Raw genomic sequence first — 23,310 nt, 5'->3', positions numbered from 1 at the left:
GCCTGAAGAACGTCGTTCAGGCATATCAGTTATATCAAGCATGGTTATAAGAAATCACATAGGGATTAACGATACTATCTAGATTTACGGGAAGCTTACACTTCATTAGTTTTATAACAAGATATAACTACACACTATTGTTCAGTACAACAATACTCATACATTTTTGGTCTTAGGGTTAAGACTACAGTTCATACATAAGAAAATAATGGATTTTCTAGAAACATTCATTATCATTTTATAGGGAAAGATACAAAAGAAATGCATACATCTACAGCTCATTTAAGAAAATATTGGATTTCTAGAAACAAACATTATTATTTTACAAAGAAAAGATACAAGGGAAATACATACATTTATAGCATATTAAAGAAAATATTGGATTTTCTAAAAGTATACAAATCATTTCACACGAAAACGTTACAAACCCTTTTCACACAAAAATACTTATGAACTCGCCAACTTAACTGCTGACACTTTTTCAAAATTACTTGTATTCTCAGGAAACCAGTAGACAGGTATTCAACCTTTCTTGAGAGTCGGCACCGACATTTCATGTTTTCTACTTTTCAGTATTTATGTTTAACTTTGAACAAACAAAGTGTTGTAAACAATGTGAAACTTGAAGTCTCTATGTATGAATGTTTGTGTTGCTATGTTTCAATTATATTCAATTGTTATGATACTATACATAAAGTCACTCCATCCGCTCCTAGACGTTTCCATAGTTCTGATTTGGGGGCGTGACATGAGGTAAACCCTTTATAAGCGGGTTCGCTTTTATGGAGTTTGTTCATCTGTTTTATATATATTTCCGTTTTGCACTATTGTATTAAAAGAAGGAAACTTGATGTCCATATGATTTGACTTAATAGAACTTATGTTATTAGAATATAACATTGTTGAATTATTATCACAACTTTAGTGGTCTTTCAATACCAATAATGTTTAGCCTCGTGACAAGTTTTCGCAACCTTATTCCATGCTACAAATTATGTTGCCATTATGGAAGAAGCTACCAAAGTCTATTCCATGAAATGGTTCATCATGCTAAAATGTAAAAGTATCATGATATGGATCAGTAACCATTTTGGCATCTAATAAAAACATCTGAATTTCCTATAGTTGAGCATATAGCCTTCTATTATATATAGATATCTCAAAATCCATTTGGTTGCTTTCTTATGATCCAAACTTGAGTTGCATAGATATTTTCCCAAAACCAGAAAGATAAATTTACTCCTACTTAATTTTTGATACACAAAATCATCTACTGTATTTACCTCAAAATCAAAAGAGATAAAAAAAAATTGATGAAAAATGTGGTACCACACATAGGATATCCAAAGTTGAGGTTGTTGAGTTTGTGTATTCTGAATAGGGGATTGAATAACATTGTCGATCTCTGATTCACAATTTGCATACTATCGAAAGAAATAATAGGAATCAAGATTGATTCCTCCTTAAGGACAATGTTTTAACCTTGTGTATCCCCCAAACTCAACATCCTCAAAGAATGTTGCTCTATCCAAAACACAAGATCAATATCCAAGCAAGTGAGAACTAATATAATGCCCTCATTCCATTCTTTAAAATTAATCTCATTAAGTACATAAATCATAAATGTGATCAATGTTAGCAGATATAATACCAAAATTCAAACATAAGCAAATATATTTTTATGTTCATTAATCCATAAACCGTAATCTATAGATTCAATTTATGACATCATTACAAGGTATCAACACAACATTAATATTTAGCCTTTGGATAGTAATACTAACTTGCAAGAGATATCCTTGTTTTAGAGATAAACATTGACAATAAATCATGTCAATTAACAACTCTCTCTTTGGATTGACTTATTAATCATATGAAACCAAAAACTCGTCACATGTTTATCATCACATATATGTTTATTCAGCCAAATACCAGTCTACCTTTGGGTCGGCTAATACCCGTATTAATAAACACATAAACTATAAATTTTGATAATAAGAATTGACAATATATTAAGTCAATTAATAAGCCCCTCTATGAATTGACCTATTTATGACATATAACCTAAAATTTGTCGCATATTTATTATCAAACAAGTGTTTATCCGGCCAAATATTAATCTACATTTGGGTCGATTAATATCCACATTAATTAACACATAAACCATAAAATTTAACAATAAAAATTGACAATAAATCATGTCAATTAATAAGTCCCGCTTTGAATTGACTTATTAGTAACATGTAACCTTAAAAATTGTCGCATATTTATTATTATATATGTGTTCATTCTACCAAATATCAACCTACCTTTGGGTCGATTGATATCTGCGTTAATAAACACATTAACCAAAATATAAATTTTTATAATTGAATTTATTGACAACCTTAAAAACCAATTTAAAAAGTTGACAAGTTGAATAAATCAGCAACGTACGTCTCTATAAACAATAATTTAAATCAGTTTCCAAAACCACCAAACAAAAATTTAGATATTATCAAACTGTACACAAAATGTCAAGATATGTTGACATAGGCCGATGTTATAAATTGTTTTTGACAATAAGATGTGTTTAAAAAATCCATGGAAAAATCCATATCAACAATGAATAATAAATTAAATATATGCACAAAAATGCATCTTAAAAACATGGATTAGTCTTATGCCACAAACATTATCGCAAATTATATTAATTTGCATTAAAACACCTTATTAATTCTTAAAATTTTATTTTATGAACCTTTGAAGAATAAATGGAAACAAAATATGCTAATACCATAACAAAAATGACTAATCGGTCATAATATATAATATGGCTGTCAAAATTGTACCACGGAAAACCGACCAACATGTTACCAACCGAACCAAGGAAGTTGGTAGTCAATATATTTGGTAGCCAATATATTTGATAGCCAACATGTTTTGTTAGTAGTATCATACCAATTGAACAATCTCGATACGGTAATGATACAAAAGTTTGAATATCATGGTTTACATAAGAGGATAATTATTATATATGGATTTCATTGGTTTACATAAGGGGATAGTTAAAGGCCAAGATGTTACTTTAGTTTAAATAAAGGATATGACCAAATATGTACATGTACATACGTACATATACGTGTCCTAAAAATGGAATAAATATACATTTGATTACTGCCTAAAAAACGCATAAGCGCTTTTGATTTCTTTCTGGACAAACTGATTTTAAAAAAACCAATATAAATTATATATATGTAGCTTGAACTAGTCAATAATTAAACTGGGTCGGAAAGCACAAGCCCAAATACATGTATCAAAATTTGAAAATCAAAACATATGCATTCTTTATCAAATTGGGTCGAACAAATAAAATGTAAATAACCAATCTAATAAATTTATAATATGATTTGTGAATCAAATCCTAGAATTGTTTAACATAAGCAAGTAAATATATTTTAAATATAAATGTAATTTAAACATATATTTAACCAAAGCTGCCATAGTCTAAATAAAAGACAATACTTGTTAAAAATGGTGGTCAACGATCTAAATCAAAAGCTTGTAATGTCATTGTCAAAACAATTACTTCATAGGTATTAACTAGTCCTTTGTTAAAATGAGAAGTAAATTTCGAATGGTAGTTCTTGCTTATGTTTGTGATTTCCAATGCATACTTAAAAAAAAAAAGCTAGAAGTTTATACATAATACATACAAACACAAATCACAATGTCATATCATTGGGTCAAGCAAGAAAAAACCGACAAGAACAAGAACAATTTGATTCGAAGATCAACAAAACATAAACCAAATCAAATTTTTGTATAACGGATTCAAGTAAGCTCTGATATCAATTGTTCGTTATTTTGATAACCAAAACATAAACGTGAAAGCATAAACTTTAGATCTTGATTCTCGAATCTGTCAAAAGAAAACTTTAAACATGAAAAACAATTACATACTTGATTTCATTATAATCTTCTGATCTTAAGAATTAGGGTTGGGTTTTCCAGTTGATCTCAAAAGCTCTCTCTAAAATCCCTCAGAAAACCTTAAACAAATTTTCATGTGTATTTTGTATATTGATTTGCTCATAATCACATGTATTTATAGATGAATATAAACCCTAATGTGAGAGATGGAAGGAATCTTGAGGATCTTGAATCAAACCAAGAACTCAACCCACAAGGTAAGTAATTATTCTATAAATCGATCCATCAACAATTTATATTCTTACCATAATAACTGAATTTATCGATAACATATTATATTATATTATATATATATATATATATATATATATATATATGTGATGTGGTCCACTAAATATCTAACAACAATGCTTAAATAATTCAAAACATAGAAACTCTATTCAAATAGTACAGTTTATATATCATTATATAATTAAATAAACTAAAAATGCATAGCATTTAAATGATATTAATAAATAACTAAAAATACATAATATTTATACTTGAAAACCTCTAGGCTTGATCCTGAACCGAAAGCGATTTCCTTTTTCACTCAACCTTTACAAATTATTAAAAAAAATTAACATCAAACCAGTATAAAAAGATAAAATGGTATTTTTATAATTTATAAACAAGTTAGTGTAAAAATATATTGTATTGAATAAGGATGAGCATGAGTCGGTGTTTGGTTAAAACCGAACCAAAATGTAGAAAGTCGGCCGTTCTAGTTTTTAAACTCATACGGGTTTGGTTTTTGTATGGGTCGGTTTTAAAACCGTGGGTTTGTTAGCTCATGCTTTTTCCAGATTTTAGGTTCAAAACCTATTGAAATTAAGTATGTTGCTATAAATGGCATTGTATCTATTTTAAATATACTAAAATAAAAAGTATCAATTCTAGTATACTACAAGCATAAAAATGTTCAAAATATCAAAGTTTAACACCATTCAAAATATCATCAGATGCCGACTTCAAGTGTCGACTGTGGAAAATAAGAAAGAAAACAAAATAAGAATTTACTGTTAGGTCTTAAAGTAAAACGCATATTAGATAATAGATATTGAGTCATTGACAATCAATTACGGATTGTTGGTTACGTAAAATATTTTAATTTTTATTAAATATATCTAAAATTTAATATGTGTGATAAATATTAATAGTATTTAAAACACTATATATATATATATATATATATATATATATATATATATATATATATATATATATATACAAAAAGTACAACAAGAAATCAATTTAAACCATAGAACCAATGAACTATTATTTTTAAAGTTTTAGAGCTTTTTTTATCGAAAAAAAAAACTTAAAATATCTAAATTCATAACTTCACATTATCAATGGGAAAAAATAAATTATATATTATTTGGATTCATAATGTGAATCTGCACAATCCACACTATGAACGTAGGGCTAGCCCACTTGGTAGAGGTTTTGTCTTTTAGATTAGGGGTATCGAGTTTTTACCCTCGCGTGAACAATTTTGTGATACTAACTTCTAACAACTAGCTCCGTCATTCAAAAAAAATGAAAATATGAAAAAAAAAATGAAAAAAATTATATCAAATTTGATATCACTGGAAAAAGGATAAAAAGTTATGAATTTTTATATTTTTAGTTTTTTTGATAAAAAATAAACTTTAAAAGTTGAAAAAAAGATAAGTTTTTTTTGGTTCCATCATTTAAAATGTTACTTGTTGAACCTATATATATATATATATATATATATATATATATATATATATATATATATATATATTCAAATGTTTCTACTATATATTGTGTGCATGTAGGATTGATTTTGAAGATTTAATTAATACTCGTTATATCTTCAACATCTAATATGCATTAATTACTTTCTCAAAATAACAAAAATGATTGGTCCATAATCAATCCTATTATATATATATATATATATATATATATATATATATATATATATATATATAGGTTTAGGTAATTTTTGGTCACTTAACTTTTGGTTTTGTTTTCATTATATATATATATATATATATATATATATATATAGGTTTAGGTCATTTTTGGTCACTTAACTTTTGGTTTTGTTTTCATTTGGTCACTTAACTTTTTTTAAGTTTTAAAAGGTCATCAAACTTTTGACTTTGTGCTTATTTAGTCACTTAACTTTTGTTTTGATCACTTAACTTTTAGATTTATGCTCATTTAGTCACCTAACTTTTAAAATTGTGTTCATTTAGTCACTAAATTTTTGAAAAAATCTAAAAGTTTAGTGACTAAATGAACACAAATTTAAAAATTAGGTGACTAAATGTGACCAAGCCAAAAGTTAACTGACTAATTGAGCATAAAGTCAAATGTTTAATGACCTTTTAAAAGTTAAAAATAGTTATTTAACCAAATGAGCACAAAACCAAAAGTTAAATGACCTAAACTATATATATATATATATATATATATATATATATATATATATATATATATATATATATATATAAATTTAAAAAGAGTTATTTGACCAAATAAGCACAAAACCAAAAGTTAAATGAACACAAATGGCATATATATATATATATATATATATATATATATATATATATATATATATATATATATATATATATATATATATAAGAGTTCATTTGAGACGAACATAATTTTGTGAGACCGTGATACTAAATTTTTTAGTGAAATATTCTAATATTCTATTGTTCGTAAAAATAGAATATGCAATATATTCTAACATTATATGTTTCAGAATATTTTATTGTAAAATATGTTAAAATTTTTGGCTTAGAATATTAGAATATTACACATATTTAATTTTTATAAACACTAGAATATTAGAAAATTTCACTTGAAAAAAGTGTCTTACGGTCTCACAAAATTAGGTCATCTCACATGAATTTAACCATATATATATATATATATATATATATATATATATATATATATATATATATATATATATATATTGAATTTAGCAAAGCTCATATTATCAAAATCATTTCTCCAGAAAGTTGGGTTCCAAACCTTCACTCTGAAAACCTCTTATAAGTTATCCTGCTTATCCCAGATTTTCTTACTATGATTATCAAGATGCCTGGTGGTTATGCATGGTATATTTATTTCGAATTTATTTAATTTTGGTTTAGTATCCTATAAGAAATTTATAAGTTTTAATAAGCATGATTCAGAGACAAGACCAGTGATTGGTTGGATTAGCGTAAAGCGCGCAGATAAGGACGTAAGTTGCGGTGCCGAACCACAATCATCGTCGTGACGATTCCCCTCTATTCACCATTATTAAAACAAGTAAGTTTTCTTATGGAATTTTAAAGCAAAATTAATTAAATATGAGTAAATTTTCAGGCATACTATCCAAAAAATATATTCCTGGTAAAAATATCAACAATGAACAAGCTAATGATGATAATCAAATAAATTCTATTGAAGAAACCGTTAATAACATAGAACAAAGTTTGAATAATTGGAGAATACCTAAACTAATATTAATACAATATATAGAATAGGAACTTTTGATTATTTTCAAGGTTATTCTATTAAAATGACAGAACAAACTTTGTCTATTGGTTAAAACCAACAAAATTTACATTTGTTATCATCACGATCTATTCTAGAGCATAGAACGAAATATAAATTTTTACATGTCGTTTTAGTCCAAATTGCTATCAAGCCTCTATTTAGAATTGGAATAGATGCCCCTGTCCTCCTTATTTTAAGAGACAAGAGACATAAAGATTTTCAAAATTCTATTTTAGCTATGGCAGAAACAAATATTGCTAACGGACCTATTTATTTCAATTGTTATCCAATTTTTCTGTAGGATTATTTGATAAAAATATTTTAGATACTTTGGTGTTAACTATAGAAACAAAAAATTTAGAATTTAAAGATGATACAAAGCCTTTAGCAATAATTTATCGTGTTTGTTACAAAACTATGACAACTACACTTGAACCAAAAACACGTTTATCAAGTCCTAGAAATGAAACAATTATTTTTGAAGCAAATACTAACCATACCAAAGTTCACACACCAAAAAGATTAAAATGGTATGATATAACTCAATCACGTAATTGGAACTTACAAAATGTTATCGATCCAAAACCACTAGACTCTTCAAAACAAATCTCAAATATTATTGAATATAATGATGGTTCTGTAGATATAAAATTTTCTTCCTTAAATATTTCATCATCCAGATTATCAACTTCTTTTATCCCAGAAACAGGCTCTTCAAAATCTTCGTTATTAAAGTCGAGATCTTTAAAACTAAAAATTGTTGACTATACTAATTCTATTCCCAAACCATTATATCAAGATGATCAAAATAGTGAAAATAGTCTTCCTAGTCCTACTAAATCAGATTTTATTGATGAACTTCAAAATTTTAAACAACAATTATGAGTTCTAAAATACAAATTAATTGTTCACAAAATAATAAGCTTTGGGCTAATATGTTAAAAAGGCATTGGAAGATAAATTCTAATATATGCAAAACCATTCAACATTTAGAAGAAACTAGAACTCATGAAAATTATAATTTATACAAAATACCTCCATATACTAATAAATATAATAAAAAAATAGAAAAAATTTCTAGGCTAAAGATAGGAATAAAAAAATACGAAAAATCAAGAAGTCATAATTTAGAATCAATAAAACATATTTCTTCAATCCTAACAAAAACAACATGTTAAAATGAATTTCTCGAATTTAGAATATCAAGTTGATTTTGATTACTTAAAAGATATTGAGTACTATAAAGATTATAGCAATAACAAAAAGAGCTTGGCACGAAAAAAAAAATTTCATACTACTTAAGATTTCTCCATTTAGACCTTTGGGAAGATTATGTTTTATCAAATAAAATTCATTCTCCTTTTTTTCAATGGTTTGAATTAATTTATGCCCCTAAACATAAAATAAATTACCCATTTAAAAATGATTCTATCACTCCCATTTTAGAGAAAAATATAAATATATTATTTCTAATAAAGAAATTATTGCTAATTTTCCACCAAAAGGAGAAATTATTATTAACGATATATTTATTGCAACTCCTTTAGTTCAAGCCCCAAATCAATTAACTACTGAAAAGGGTTTTCAAAAAATTATTTACCAAAATAATTATGCAAATGAAACCTTATCTAGTATTACCGAGCATTTAGTTAAAATTGAAGAAAAAATTTTCAAAGATAAAAATGTTAATAAGCAAGATATGGCAAGCACTAGTAATTTAAGTATTGTTCCTTGCCAAATTGATGGTAATTTTAATCTAGGAAATACATATTTAATTAACGAATTAGAAAAAAGACTTTCAAAACTTCATATCTCAAACACTAACAATATTAAGACTCTTACAAAAATAGTGATATTAATAGTGAAACGAATTTTGAAACTCTTGCTCAACAATTTGTTGATACAAATGATGATATTAATCAACTCACTAATGACTTTTCAAATCTTAATAAAATTCATCAATCAAAGCAAAGCACTTTCGGAAAAATCCAAAACTAACCATAAGAAATTATTGGAATAGACCCTCTCTTCCAGATGTTCAACTTGAAGAATGAACTTTTCAATTTGATGTTCTCAATATGATGGTAATTCTGTTTATGAATGGAATATTGATGGCCATTCTGAACATCAAATTATGAATATTGTACAAGAAATGACTATGACTGCTAATGCTTATAAAGCTCATAATAATATTCAGCTTCAAATTGTTAATATTATTACTTCTGGTTTTACTGGCAGTCTTAAAGGCTGGTGAGATTTCTATATTTCACATGAAGAAAAAGATTATATTTTATCTGCTAAGAAAACTATTATAAAACAAGAAAATAATCAACAAATACAAACGTTTGAAGATGATATGGTTAACACTTTAATTTTTGCTATTATTAAAAACTTTGTAGGAGATCCTACTACTTTTCAAGAAAAAACCTCAGAAATTTTAATGAATTTACATTGCAGAAAACTTACTGATTTTAGATGGTATAAAGATAATTATCTTGTTAAAATTTTTTCAAGACCTGATTGTAAAGAGTCTTATTGGAAAGAACGTTTTATTGCTGGCCTTCCAAAACTCTTTGCAGAAAGAGTTAGACAAAAATTAAGAGAAAATTTTAATAATACCATCCCTTATCAAAATTTAACTTATGGAGATTTAATAAACTATATTAATAAAGAGGGATTAGCAGTTTGTGTTGATCTTAGGTTTAAAGAAAAACTCAAAAAATATAGACTTAACAGTAAAAATGAATTGGGAAATTTTTGACAACAATATGGTTATCAGCCCTTGAATGGTCCGTCTACTTCAAAATCTAAAGTATTTAAGAAAAGATCTTCAAAATATTTCAGGAAAAAGAAATATAATCTTCCAGAAAATTATAAAAAGGGCAAAGATTACGCTTCGAAATCTAAAAAATCTTATAAACCAAATTATAAAAAATCTAAAAGAAAATCAAAAGATATTATTATTTGTCATAAATGTGGGCGTAATGGTCATACAACTAATAATTGTTATGCTAAGACAAAAATAAATGAGTTAAATGTCTCTGAAGATTTGAAAGAACAAATAAGAAAAATTATTTTAAATATTGATTCAGATTCCGATGAAAGTATTTCTGATTTTCAAACAAATGATTTAAATATTCTCAAAAATACTACTTCAAGTTCAGAATATTTGCGAGTGTATTGGTAAGTGTCACTGTAATAATTTAATCAATGTAATTACTAGTAGTTCCATTAATGTTCTTTCACAAGATAATAAAGATCTTTTAAACTCTCTTGATTCTATAAAAGATAAAAATATCCAAGAATTATTAATAAAACAGATGTTTAATAAAACTAATAACATAACTCCGGCTAATAATGAAAATTTTAATTTAAAAAATATATATGAAAGATTTACTGAAGCAAAACCAATTTCTATGCAAGAACTTAAGAAGAATTAAAAATAGTAAAACAAGAAATAAAAAATAAAATTTTAATTTTAGAAAAGGAAAAACCTTCTACTTTTAAAAACAAAAATATAGAAATTAATAACGAAGAAGAAAATAAAATTGAAAATGTAACTATTGGTAAACTTATAAATAATCAAGTTTCTCAAAAATAGAACACTCAAATTACTTTAGTCAAGGATAATTTTAAAATCAACCTAACTGCTTTAATTGATAGTGGTACTGATATGAATTGTATTCAAGAAGGAATTTTTCCTATATAATTTTATGAAAAAACTGCATCTAGACTTACTGGTGTCGGAGGTACAAAATTAATTGTAAATTATAAAGTTTCAGATGTTCATATTCGTAATGACCAAGATTACTGCTATAAAACTCACCTAATTTTAGTAAAAGATCTCTCTTCTCCTTTAATTCTAGGAACGCCTTTCATTACAAAACTCTATCCTTTTATGGTTCATGATGATGGTATAAGAACCAATGTTTTTGGAAAAGAAATTATATTTAAATTTTGTGAACCTCCTCTATATTCAACGATTTATGTCCTTAATTATAAAACGCAAGCCAAATATCTTATTAACGAAATAAATAATGTTCAAATAACTAATCAATTAAATGATAATAATATTCAAAATAAAATAACATGTTTAAAATTAAAATTTGAAAAAAAAATGTTTGTTCTAATATTCCTAATGTCTTTTCGAATAGAAAACAACATATTGTAAAACTACCATATATAAAAAAATTTAATGAAAAGGATATTCCTTCAAAATATAGAGTCATTCACATGAATAATGAATTAGAAAGTCATTGTAAAAATGAAATTCATGATTTAATAAATAAAAAACCCATAAGACCTTCTAAATCACCGTGGTCTTGTTCAACATTTTATGTTATGAATGCCGCAGAATTAGAAGAGGATCACCAAGATTAGTTATCAATTATAAACCTTTAAACAAAGTTTTAGAATAGATTCGTTATCCTATTCCTAATAAATGAAATTTGCTAAAAGAAAAACTTTATGATTCAAAAATATTTTCAAAGTTTGATATGAAATCAGGATTTTGGCAAATACAACTTCATGAGGAAGATAAATACAAAACTGGTTTTAATGTTCCCTTCAGGCATTTTGAATGGAATGTAATGCCTTTTGGATTAAAAAATGCTCCTTCTGAATTCCAAAATATTATGAATGATATCATAACTCCTATAAGTAGTTTTGCTATTGCTTATATTGACGATGTCCTAATTTTTTCAAAATCAATTGATCAAAATTTTAAACATTTAAATCAATTTCATGATTTAATTTATCAAAATGGTTTAGCTGTCTTTGCAGCAAAAATGCATTTATTTAAAAATGAAATTCGTTTTTTAGGACATGATATTGTCAAAAACACTATTAGACCTATTACAAGAAGCTGGAAATTTTCTACTAAATTTCTTGATGAAATTAAAGATAAAAAGCAACTTCAAAGATTTTTAGGATGCTTAAATTATATCCATGATTTTTTCAAAGATTTAGGGATCATATGTAAAATGCTTTATAATAGATTAAAAGACAATCCTGAACCATGGACTCAAAAACATACAGATATAATTAAATATATAAAACAAAAGGTCTCTACTTTGCCATGTTTAAATTTACCTCATCCCGATGCCAAAATCATAGTTGAAACCGATGCTAGTGATATTGGATTCGGAGGAATTTTAAAACAAAAATTTGTTAACTCAACTGAAGAACAATTGGTTCGATATTACTCTGGTGCATGGAATGATACACAGAAAAATTATTCAACTGTCAAAAAGGAAATTTTAAGCATTGTTTTATGTATTAAGAAATTTGAAGATGATTTATTTATGAAAAGTTTTTTATTAAGAATAGATTGTCAATCTGCAAAAACTATTTTAGAAAAAGATGTAAAAAATATTATTTCCAAGTAAATTTTTGCTCGTTGGCAAGCCTCTTAGGTAACTTTAATTTCGAAATAGAATTTATAAATGGAGAAAATAATTCACTTCCTGACTTTCTTTCTCGAGAATTTTTGCAGGGAAAATGAGTTCGTCGTCCTCCTCCAAACATGATGACAAGAAGTCGGTCTCTTAAAATCTTGTTCCAGTCTCTCAAAAGCTAGTTCCATTTTAAAATCAAAATCGTTTTTCTCCTTTAACTCCTACTTCTAAGAATTCACAACTTTATTCTAATATCCTTCAGTCAAAACTTGTTACTCCAAAAGTTACTTCAACCGACACAATAAGCCCTTTTGCAAAACCTATCACTCCTCAAACTCAAAAATCTGTTACTCCTAGCCTTTCTACAAAAATTCCTTATGTTCTTAATCCAAATTTCCTAAGAGTTCAAATTCTTGAAGATGTTCAAATCCATAAGTTACATCAAGGTTTTCATATTCTCACAAATCATCTCTTTGGTCAAGGGAAAGCCTTTTATGTTGATTCATATAAAACCCGAGAATATTATCAAGCTATTCTGCAAGAATCTGGTTTAGTCAATTTTGTTCATCGTTCTAATTCAAAAGAGGGAAACATTGATTTTAGCAAATCTCATATTATCAAAATCATTTCTCCAGAAAGTTGGGTTCCAAACCTTCACTCTGAAAAACCTCTTATAAGTTATCCAGCTTATCCCAGATTTTCTTACTATGATTATCAAGATGCATGGACTAAGACATTCTTTATTCGGAATTATTCACACTCATGTTTTATCTTCTTTGATTTAAACTTCAATTGTGAATATCCAAGATGGTTTATCAATTGGTACAAATATATGAGAATTCTTCGAAATTGTTTACCAAAAGAAATTTACGCTGGATGTCTCAAATTTAAGGAATTGTTTATTCAACAAATTCAAGAATTTGAATATATGTTACAATTCACCATGATATTTAAAGTTCCATGGATAATGTCTTGGACTTTTCATTATCAAGAAGCAAAGGATTCCTCTCCTCCCTGGCTTAATCGCCAATTTCGCTCAAAATGGTGGGATAAAATGAAGATTTCTCAAGCCAGTGAACAAGCAGTAATTAAACATTATCAAGACATATATATATATATATATATATATATATATATATATATATATATATATATATATATATTCAAAAACCAGAAGTTGAAGCCACTTTATCAACAGTCTTCCCAAAAGTGATGTGGATCTAATTGCAAGAATTAAAGATGCTGCTACCTCTTCCCCTGAAGAACTTCAAAAATTACTTCAAGAAATTCGCCAAACTTCATCGGTTTCTGACAATTCTCCAAAATCTATAAAGAATGATTTATTTGAAGACGCTCAAGACCCTTTTGATGACCCTTATGAAGAATAAGAAATCATTATCCTTAAATTTGATGTAATACCTTAAATGTAGGGTATTTCGTTTCTTCTATTATCAAAAATTTATTTTCAAATACGGATGCGTAAATACTTTGTATGTATTTATGTATTTGTGATGAGTATAAAAAATTATTATCAAATTTATTATCAAATCTATCATCAGTGATGATATGAAGACAAAAAAAAACTTTAGAAGATGCTCTATGATGACTTGCTTTATCAAAAGAAGATGGTCATTGGTTACAAACGACAATTGTTTCAAAAGATGAATGACAACCACTTTCAAGGACAACCACTTACAAGTAATTATTTCTATTGATTGGCCATGAGTTCTTACGACAAATATCACTAGAAGATTTCAAGACTCCAAGATGATTATATAAGGAGACTATGTTTTAGTTGATGAGGACACAAGAAAATATTCGTTCTCTAAAAAATGTTCATCCCATGTCTAAAAAATCTCTAAGAGTCTCTCTTTCTACTAGTAGATGTTCAAAGTCTTTAGATTTTCAAATAATTCTTTCTCCAGAAGTATATACTGATTGTAATTCAACCTTAATTCAAGAAGGTACCATCTAAAATATTTTATCGTTGTATTGTTTTTATTTCTCCATGATAATTTCATTTGTTATTCTAACTATTAATTCTACAAGATTTGAAATTTTTGTTAAAATAGTACTCGTTTTTAATAATCAAATTAATCAAATTCATGCTTAAATCATTTAATTATGTCTAACAAAATTTTGATGAATTGTATTCCTAATAGAAATATTCTCTTAAAAATACAGCAAATCCAAGAATCTATAAATAACTCTGAGCAAAATCTTATAGATTCTTATAAACCTACTGATCTATGTACAATTTTAAACAATAATCATATTCATGATGCTAGATGGCTCATAAGAAAAAGTATTAAAATTCGTTACAAACAGATACGTTATCTAAAAACAAAACTATTTGTTTTCTAAAATTACTATTGATGGTTACACACACACACACTAACATTAAAATGGTATCCGAAAAAAACCTCTTAAATCCGTATTTGAAAAATTCAAACCCAAACCGTCAATTATTGATTTGGTTTCAGTTTTTCGATTTTGGTTCGGTTTTTGCTCATCAATACTATGGAAGAGGTTCACTATTATATTTGATGTGATGAATGAGTTTTCATGTAGGATTGGAACGGGTTTTCATAAATTTTTAGTTTTCTATTATATTTTATATTTGCTTTAGGAAATAAAAAGAATTTGTCAAATTGGCAAAAATGATTAAAAACTAGGCTCATGTTGATTATGCATAAAGACTATGTTTAATAGACTATGAAAAACTAAAACAATTGATACTAAAAAATTAGTTGCTAATTAATAAAATAGTTGATAAAAATAACATTTAGCTACAAACCAATTGAAATATGTAAAAGATACATAAAAAAAATATTTGAACTTTGTTTACAGAGATAATAAACGATAGGTTATAACTTATAAGGTACTTTTTATTTGCCAATAACCTAAAAATATTTGAAAAAAATAATAATTTATAAACTTGTACCGTGTCAAACATACCCAACATAATTACATATTTTGAGTTTGAAATTTTATTTCAAACAACCAACTTAAATATTCAAAAAGAAAAAGGATATAATCCATTTCAAGGTTCATAGATTCTGGCGTAAGATTTGGAATTTAGGATTTTATTATATGGTTTCTTTTGTGCCAAAATTAACATAGAGGATTCAATTTCGCTAAATGTCTTTAAATTTCATTTTGATGGACTTCCGGAATGGTGAAATCCATTAAGGGTCTGACGCAACCCATGCGATATAAATCCGACACGAAAATAAATCAATTTGAATTGAGGTTTCTAGTCCGTCAACATGCCAACCTGCAAACCGGCCAAATAAACTCGGAGCGGTTCACCATTTGATGAAGACACAAAGACATTTTGCCTTGCATTTGCAAGCGTTGTTGCATAACCTAAAATTTTAGAAAATTTGAACCCAAAGCATGTGTTGTGTGCTCTTAATCAAATTACACATCACTATTACATAAATAATATTTGGGTTCACGGGTCAACTCGTTAACCCAAATCTGACCTACAAACTCACAAACTCAAATATATAAACATGTTAGATGGATCGTGTCCGGATTAACGTATCTAATCTGTCAAACCGCGACACGAATAATTATATGGGTCATGTACGAGTTAATGCATTTTGATCTGCCATTCTGTCAACTCGAACCCGACACTTTTACCACCCCTATAATTGATCAGTCTGTTCTTCATTAAATAACATTGTTTCTATATATTGAAAAGTTGCATAACATAGTAACAATATAAAAGTAGTATTTAAATATAAATAATTTTGTTTTTAAAAAGTATTTAATTTTTATAATCAAATTAAATTCTATTTCCTACCATCCTTAAGGATGCTAGAGCATAATTCTTTTTAGATTTCAATTTTTTGTTCAGTCAGATGGAATGGAAATGGATTAATATTACAAACAAATACAATGTTGTGTATAATTGTAATTCAAATCTTTACACTATTTAACTATAGTTATTAAAGAAAAATTGCAAACATAACAAAATGGGAATGTAAAAATAAAATATCATTTTAGCTATTTTAAGAAAATAAAATGCTAATCACATTTTTTTAAACAGATTTAAGCCATCAAAAAATACCCATACAAAAAAAAATTATATTTGCAATTTTTCATTACATTCCATGATGGAATGAAAAAAAAAAAACAATTAAGTTATGAAAATTGAATAACATTCATTAAAAAATGGTCCATTCCATTCTATAAACAAAACAAAAAACTATTTTTACATTCCAATGGAATCAAAATCAACCATTCCATTCCTTACCGGATTCCATCATACCACACAGTACCAAACACTTCTCAAATTCATCAATAAACTTTCATTATAATTATTTTTATCAAAATCAAGAAACCACATTACCTATATTAGTTGGAATCAGAACACTCTTCAAACAAACCTTCGGGTGGATCATAAATAATCATACCCGGAAAAAGTTCCAAAAAATCATCCTTCACCTTTTCTCTCAATTCCGGATACGGTAAAAGCCCTTTCAAGATCACGCGATAAGGCAATGACAACGGAGGGTCCGCAGCTTTTCTCATTTCCTCGTATATAAACATTGCCTCTAATGGCAATCTACTATCTAAAAAAGCCCTAATAATATCCCCAAATGTATGTTGATCAAAGTGTACCTCTTCTTTCTTTAAATCTCCCCATACTTTTTTCACTTCTTCCACTTTTTTATTTCTTGCTAGCATCATAAGCATGTCACGATAAAAAAACATATCTGGTCTATACCATATCTCTTTTCGCACCACTTCGTATAACTGCGTAATGAAAACCATCCAAATCCAACGAAATTAGGTTTCTAATGCTATTCTATTCTTTGCACAAAATGAGAGAACCCACCTATCAAAAGATTGTAATTTTTGTCCCATATGAGTCCCATTCCTACATTTTTGAGTAATGTTAATGGGACAAAAGCAATTTTGTCCCATCCAAAAAGGTAGGATTGGAACTGATGTGAATGGGACAAAATTCACATCAGTTCCAATCCTATCTTTTGGGCCAAAAATAATGTAACTTTTTGGATAGGACAAAAATACATTTTTTAATGGAAAAAAATTTCTTTTGTCCCATTGACATCAGTCCCAATCCTATTTCTTTGGGTGGGACATATTTTTTGTCCCATTAACATCAATCCCAGTCCTACCTTTCAGGTGGGACAATTTTTTTTTGTCTCATTGACATCAGTATAAGTTCATCTTTTTCGGGTAGAAATTATTTTTTGTCCCATTAACATTAATCTAATGCATGTCAAATGCATACAGCTTATATGTTGTCATGTCAAATGTAACAAAAGAAGCACTACCAGATGTGTGAAAGGGTATTATCGGAAATACAACAATGCAATACAAGAACAAAAGGAAGGTAACATAGAGAAGTGAAGGAAAACAAACCTTCATGGAGAGAAATACAAGGTCTTGTCTTTGGAATTCAAAAAGAACAGAAACAAGATCAGATTTGAGAAGGCGAGAGACATGGGACTTGATAAAATGGTCAAGTCTGAGAGGACTTGATTGAAGTCTCTTGAGTTCTTTTGCAATGATCAAACCTTCTTTCCCCAATTCCTTCTTTCGTCTCCATATTGATAAACTAGGGCTTGATGAGGATGAAGAGGTTGAGATTGAGATTGTATTTTGGTGATTGAAATAAATGGGAGTTGATATGGTGTTGAGATTTGAGAGCAAAGTTCTTCGTAGAATGGTTCGAGTGTAATTGAGCATATTGAATCTCCAATTGTTACTTGGAATTGGATCTAAACAATTAATTAAAGAGATTGAATATAAATCAAGACGATTATATGAGGAAAAGGATTAAATTAGTTAGGTGTTAAATACAAGAAACTGAAAGAACAATGTTGTAATAGAAAGAAATGGAAGTGGAATACTAAAATACACAGTATGTTGCTGTTTTTATGCATTTAGTCATTAATAGTTATTCAACTAATTCAAAAAAAAAAAAAAGAACAACATGACTAAACACAACATAACTAACTTCCTAATTATAAAGAAACTTTGTAAAAGGATATATATATATCTCATGCCATGTATCAATTAGAATTAACACTTTGAATCAAAAGTCAACATAACTACTTAAAATTTCAACACTCATGTGAATAATATTCTTACTCAAATGTACATTATGTACTTATATATAATTAATAATCTTGATGTTAAATACATAAAGAGAAAGTATAAAAGCTGTAAATTTTGACTTTAAAATGTGGGAAAGAAAAATCCAACAATGCATAGAGATTTGGTTCACTATCTTACTCAAAGGTCTTGTAAAAGCTAGTTATTTCCCAATTCTCTTGTACATATGACTAATCTAGTAATCTTAAAAGCGTAATTGCAGTTCCTCATTTTTTCCAAAAGAAAATATGTCCATATCACTAATTATGCCATCAATATAAATATAAAGACTCTGATCCTATGTTGATTTTTGCACAAGATAATCATATTCTCTCAAAGTTATTTATGCAAAATTGAATTTAGATTTCCATGCAGATTTTATTAAAATTACACCAATTTGGAGCAATTTACATCTAGAGTCTCAAAGCAGTAAAGGGTATCTTCCCCAATTTTCAAACTTTAAGCAAAAAAAAAACACTGATATGGAGATAGAGGGAGCGGTAATTGACGTAATATCCAAAGCAAATCAAGTGAATGAACTCATGAAGAAGATGCTGCATTTTTTTATAGATACAATTCCTATTGCTTTAGTTCACAGAAATACTTTGAAAAGACAACCATATGAATTATAAATAGACCAAATGTAATAAAAGTGAACAACCTTCAGCAGGGCAGGAGCTGAAAAAGAGGTTTAAGGGCATCGAGGTTATGCAAATAGCAATTGAATTGAGAAAACCTAATCCTAAACACAGAATCAAAAATCCTAATCACTAATCAGAGTTATGACATACCTGTTGCTGTTGGGCGTTGGCTTGGCTGTTGAGCGGTTGGAACTCCGAACTCGGAAGTCACAAATCAGAATGTTGTTAAAGGCTAAGGACAGCGTTGAGACTTGACTACTTGAGAATGTCGAATTAGAGAGGAGAGGAATCACTAAAACCAAGCATCACAACCACACCGATAAAATTGATAGTTTGCGATGATTTCAGTAGATACTCTTGAGCTTCCAATTCTAGAAGATGAAGCCATTGATAACATATAAAAACCAGGCAAACTTTATTTGAAAGAGGACGCATGTAAAAAGGCTGGCTGAAGAATTAGACCATTGGGTAGCAGCACATAGGTGGCGTGTGACGATGGCTGCGACCTGGACGCATAACACCCCAAGTCGGTTGGTGGTGGCGTGGGCTGTGGGGTAGAGATACGATCCGGTCCACTACTCTACCTGATCCTACTCACGATACAGACCCTAACGTGGTAGTCCAACGGCCCAAACGCAAGATTAATGTGCTTTCGTAATATACACCAGGCGAATGCCCATAAAAAAATATTTTATATTAAAAATAACTAAATCATTGTTATTAACAATTAAATAATAATTTCATAAAAAATATAAAAAATGATTTTTAGCATTATCATTATGTTAAACTGTATTATAAGAGATAAGGTTGGAACTTGAAGTTGTTTTGCATATACAAAGTTATATGATTAAAATAAAAAAAAATTAATTTAAAAAGTAAATAAATCGTTATTGTTATCTATTAAATAATAATTTCATATTAAATTAAAACGTTTATATTAAATATTATCATTATGTAGAAAATACAATAATAGAAACATCTTTTTATCTATCTTAATATTTATCATTTTGTACAACTTATGATAATAGAGACAACTTTTTATCTTAAATAGTAAGAAAAAATGTTTTGTATCATAAATATTACCATAATTATGTAGAACATATGATAATAGTGACGTCTTTTATAAGGTTAAAACTTTAAATTGTATTACATACAGGGTTGTAAAACTTGACTAACACAACCAAATAATCGGCATGTTACTTAAACTCGACCTCCAATGGAAGTGAGTTTGCCTAACTCAGCCAGAAGACACTCGGATCCTTATTAAACTTGATCAAAATCTAAAAGATACGGTCCAAAATCATTTTCGAAATTCTGAAATTTAATTGGTCACTTGTCGACAAAGACAATCTCACCAAAGAATACACTCAACGTCCTACAAAGTTAGATGCAAGGAAGATCTCATGACTTAGTCCCTTTGAAATATTTCACAACCTTTTCTATTTATAGAGGAGAATACATTCTCTTGTTTACTCTCACAATCAATGTGAGATGAAGACATTCTAATTAAACTCATTTCTTTATTTGTCAATAATTTCATTTTGTAAAATAAAATATTAAATAATAAAAATAAAACATTATCCAGAAAATTTATTGTTCAATAGTTTCATTTTTCAGTAATCTCGTAAGTTGCTATAAAAATTAAGTTTTTATTGAATAACTTTTTGTTAAATCCTAAAATCATAAATTCAGTTAGGTACATAATATAGAAAGTTTGTTTATATGTATTTTCATGATTCAAAATGTCATTATAAAATGTATTCGTTTATAAAATATAATCGAGTATATATTTCGTGCTTTTGAATCAAAGTGATTTTTCAAACAATTATAATTTTATGTTTAAGTAGATTTTTTTTATATATATTTATATAACATTATGTAACTTATAATATTATTATAAACAATTTGAATAATTATGGGAGTTTCAAATGTATGTGGTGAAAGAAAAATGCTTCATTTATCGGTCCAAATTGATCAAACTTGGACCGATTCAGCTTAATATATCAAACTACATAACGTTTTTTCTATTGAAACCCGGTTTGTATATATTTTGTGTTTTTGAATCAAATTTATTTTTCAAACAATTATAATTTTATGTTTAGGTGACTTATTTATAATATTATTAGAAATAATTTGAAAAATCATGGGAGTTTCAAATGTATGTGCTGAAAGGAAAATGCTTCATTTATCGGTCCAAATTGATCAAATTCAGATCGATTCAACTCAATATACCAAACTACATAACGGTTTTTCAACTAAAACTCTGTTTGAGCCTAAAAAAAATCTTGTTTAAAACCATTTTCAGGATTCTAAAACTCAAATGGACAGTGGCCAATAAAGACAATCTCACCAAAGAATACCCTCAACATCCTAAAAAGGTAGGCATAAGGAATTCTCATAGTTTGGTCTCTTTGAAACATTTCACAACCTTTCCTATTTATAGAAGAGGAAACGTTCTCTTGTTTACTCTCACCATCGATGTGCGATGAAGACTTTGTAATAAAACACGCTTTCTTGTTAATAAAATATTATTCAATTTATTTAGTAAAACACCTCTTGTTTACCCTTTCTTTATTGTTCAATACTTCCATTTTTCTATAATCTCGTAAGTTGCTATAAAAAAAGTAAGTTTTTATTGAATAACTTTTTGTTCAATTTTAAAATCATAAATTCAGTTAGGTACTTAATATAGAAAGTTTGTTTATATGTATTTTCAAGATTCAAAAGTTCATTATAAAAAGAATTCATTTATAAAATATAATCTGCGTATATATTTCGTGCTTTTGATCAAATCGAATTTTCAAACAATTATAATTTTATGTTTAGGTAGATTTTTTTATATTTATATAACATTATGTAACTTTTTTTAAATATCATTGGAAAAAATTTGAAAAATCATAGGAGTTTCAAATGTATGTAGTGAAAGGAAAATGCTTCTTTTATGGTCCAAATAGATCAAACTCAGACGGATTCAACTAAATATACCAAACTACATATTTTTTTTCTAGTGAAACCCAATTTGTATATATTCCGTGCTTTTAAATCAAAGTGATTTTTCAAACAGTTATAATTTTAGTTTAGGTAGATACTTTTTTTATATTTATATAAAATTATGTAACTTATTTATAATATTATTAGAAATAATTTGAAAAATCATGGGAGTTTCAAATGTTTGTTGTGAAAGGAAAATGATTCCTTTATCGGTCCAAATTGATCAAGCTCCGGTTCAACTCAATATACCCAACTACATAATATTTTTTTCTAACTGAAACACAGTTTAAACTTGAAAAAATTCGGTTCAAAACCATTTTTGGAATTCTAAAAGTTAACTGGACACTTGCCAATATAGACAATCTCACCAAATAATATCTTCAAAATCCTACAAAGGTAGGCATGAGGAAGTTCTCATGGTTTGGTCTCTTACCTTTCCTATTTATGGAAGAGGAAGCATTTTCTTATTTACTCTCACCATCGATGTGGGATGAAGACATTGTAATAAACACCATTTCTTATTTATAGAACATTATTTAACTTATTTATAATATTATTGTAAATAAATTGAAAAGTTATGGGGGTTTCAAATGAATGTGGTGAAAGGAAGTTAAAAAAGGGGGTTTCAAATGTATGAGATTCAAGAAAAATTGCTA

At 27.4% G+C, this 23,310-nt stretch overlaps 1 protein-coding gene across 1 annotated transcript; it reads right to left on the bottom strand.

Moving 5' to 3' along the window:
• Positions 1-17,039: 17,039 nt before the first annotated feature.
• Positions 17,040-20,030, bottom strand: LOC145086440 (Pentatricopeptide repeat (PPR) superfamily protein). Its single transcript, XM_079024199.1, has 3 exons — positions 19,814-20,030; positions 18,288-18,646; positions 17,040-17,654 (listed from the first exon to the last, which is right to left on the bottom strand). The coding sequence occupies exons 2-3, from the start codon at positions 18,612-18,614 to the stop codon at positions 17,253-17,255; spliced, it is 729 nt and encodes a 242-aa protein (XP_078880325.1). The 5' UTR covers positions 18,615-18,646; positions 19,814-20,030; the 3' UTR covers positions 17,040-17,252.
• Between the last annotated feature and the right edge of the window lie 3,280 nt (positions 20,031-23,310).

The sequence above is a fragment of the Lactuca serriola genome, chromosome 2 (assembly GCF_051521515.1).
Source record: "Lactuca serriola cultivar US96UC23 chromosome 2, Lser_US96UC23_V15, whole genome shotgun sequence".
In the NCBI taxonomy this organism is placed as follows: Eukaryota; Viridiplantae; Streptophyta; class Magnoliopsida; order Asterales; family Asteraceae; genus Lactuca; species Lactuca serriola.
This window is presented reverse-complemented; position numbering and strand designations above follow the sequence as displayed.

Excerpts from the sequence above, each read along its gene's own strand:
- LOC145086440 (XM_079024199.1), bottom strand. The coding sequence starts at position 18,614 with ATGCTCAATTACACTCGAACCATTCTACGAAGAACTTTGCTCTCAAAT. Across the intron at positions 17,655-18,287 it reads TTGTATTTCTCTCCATGAAG|TTATACGAAGTGGTGCGAAA; the intron begins GTTTGTTTTCCT and ends TTCATTACGCAG.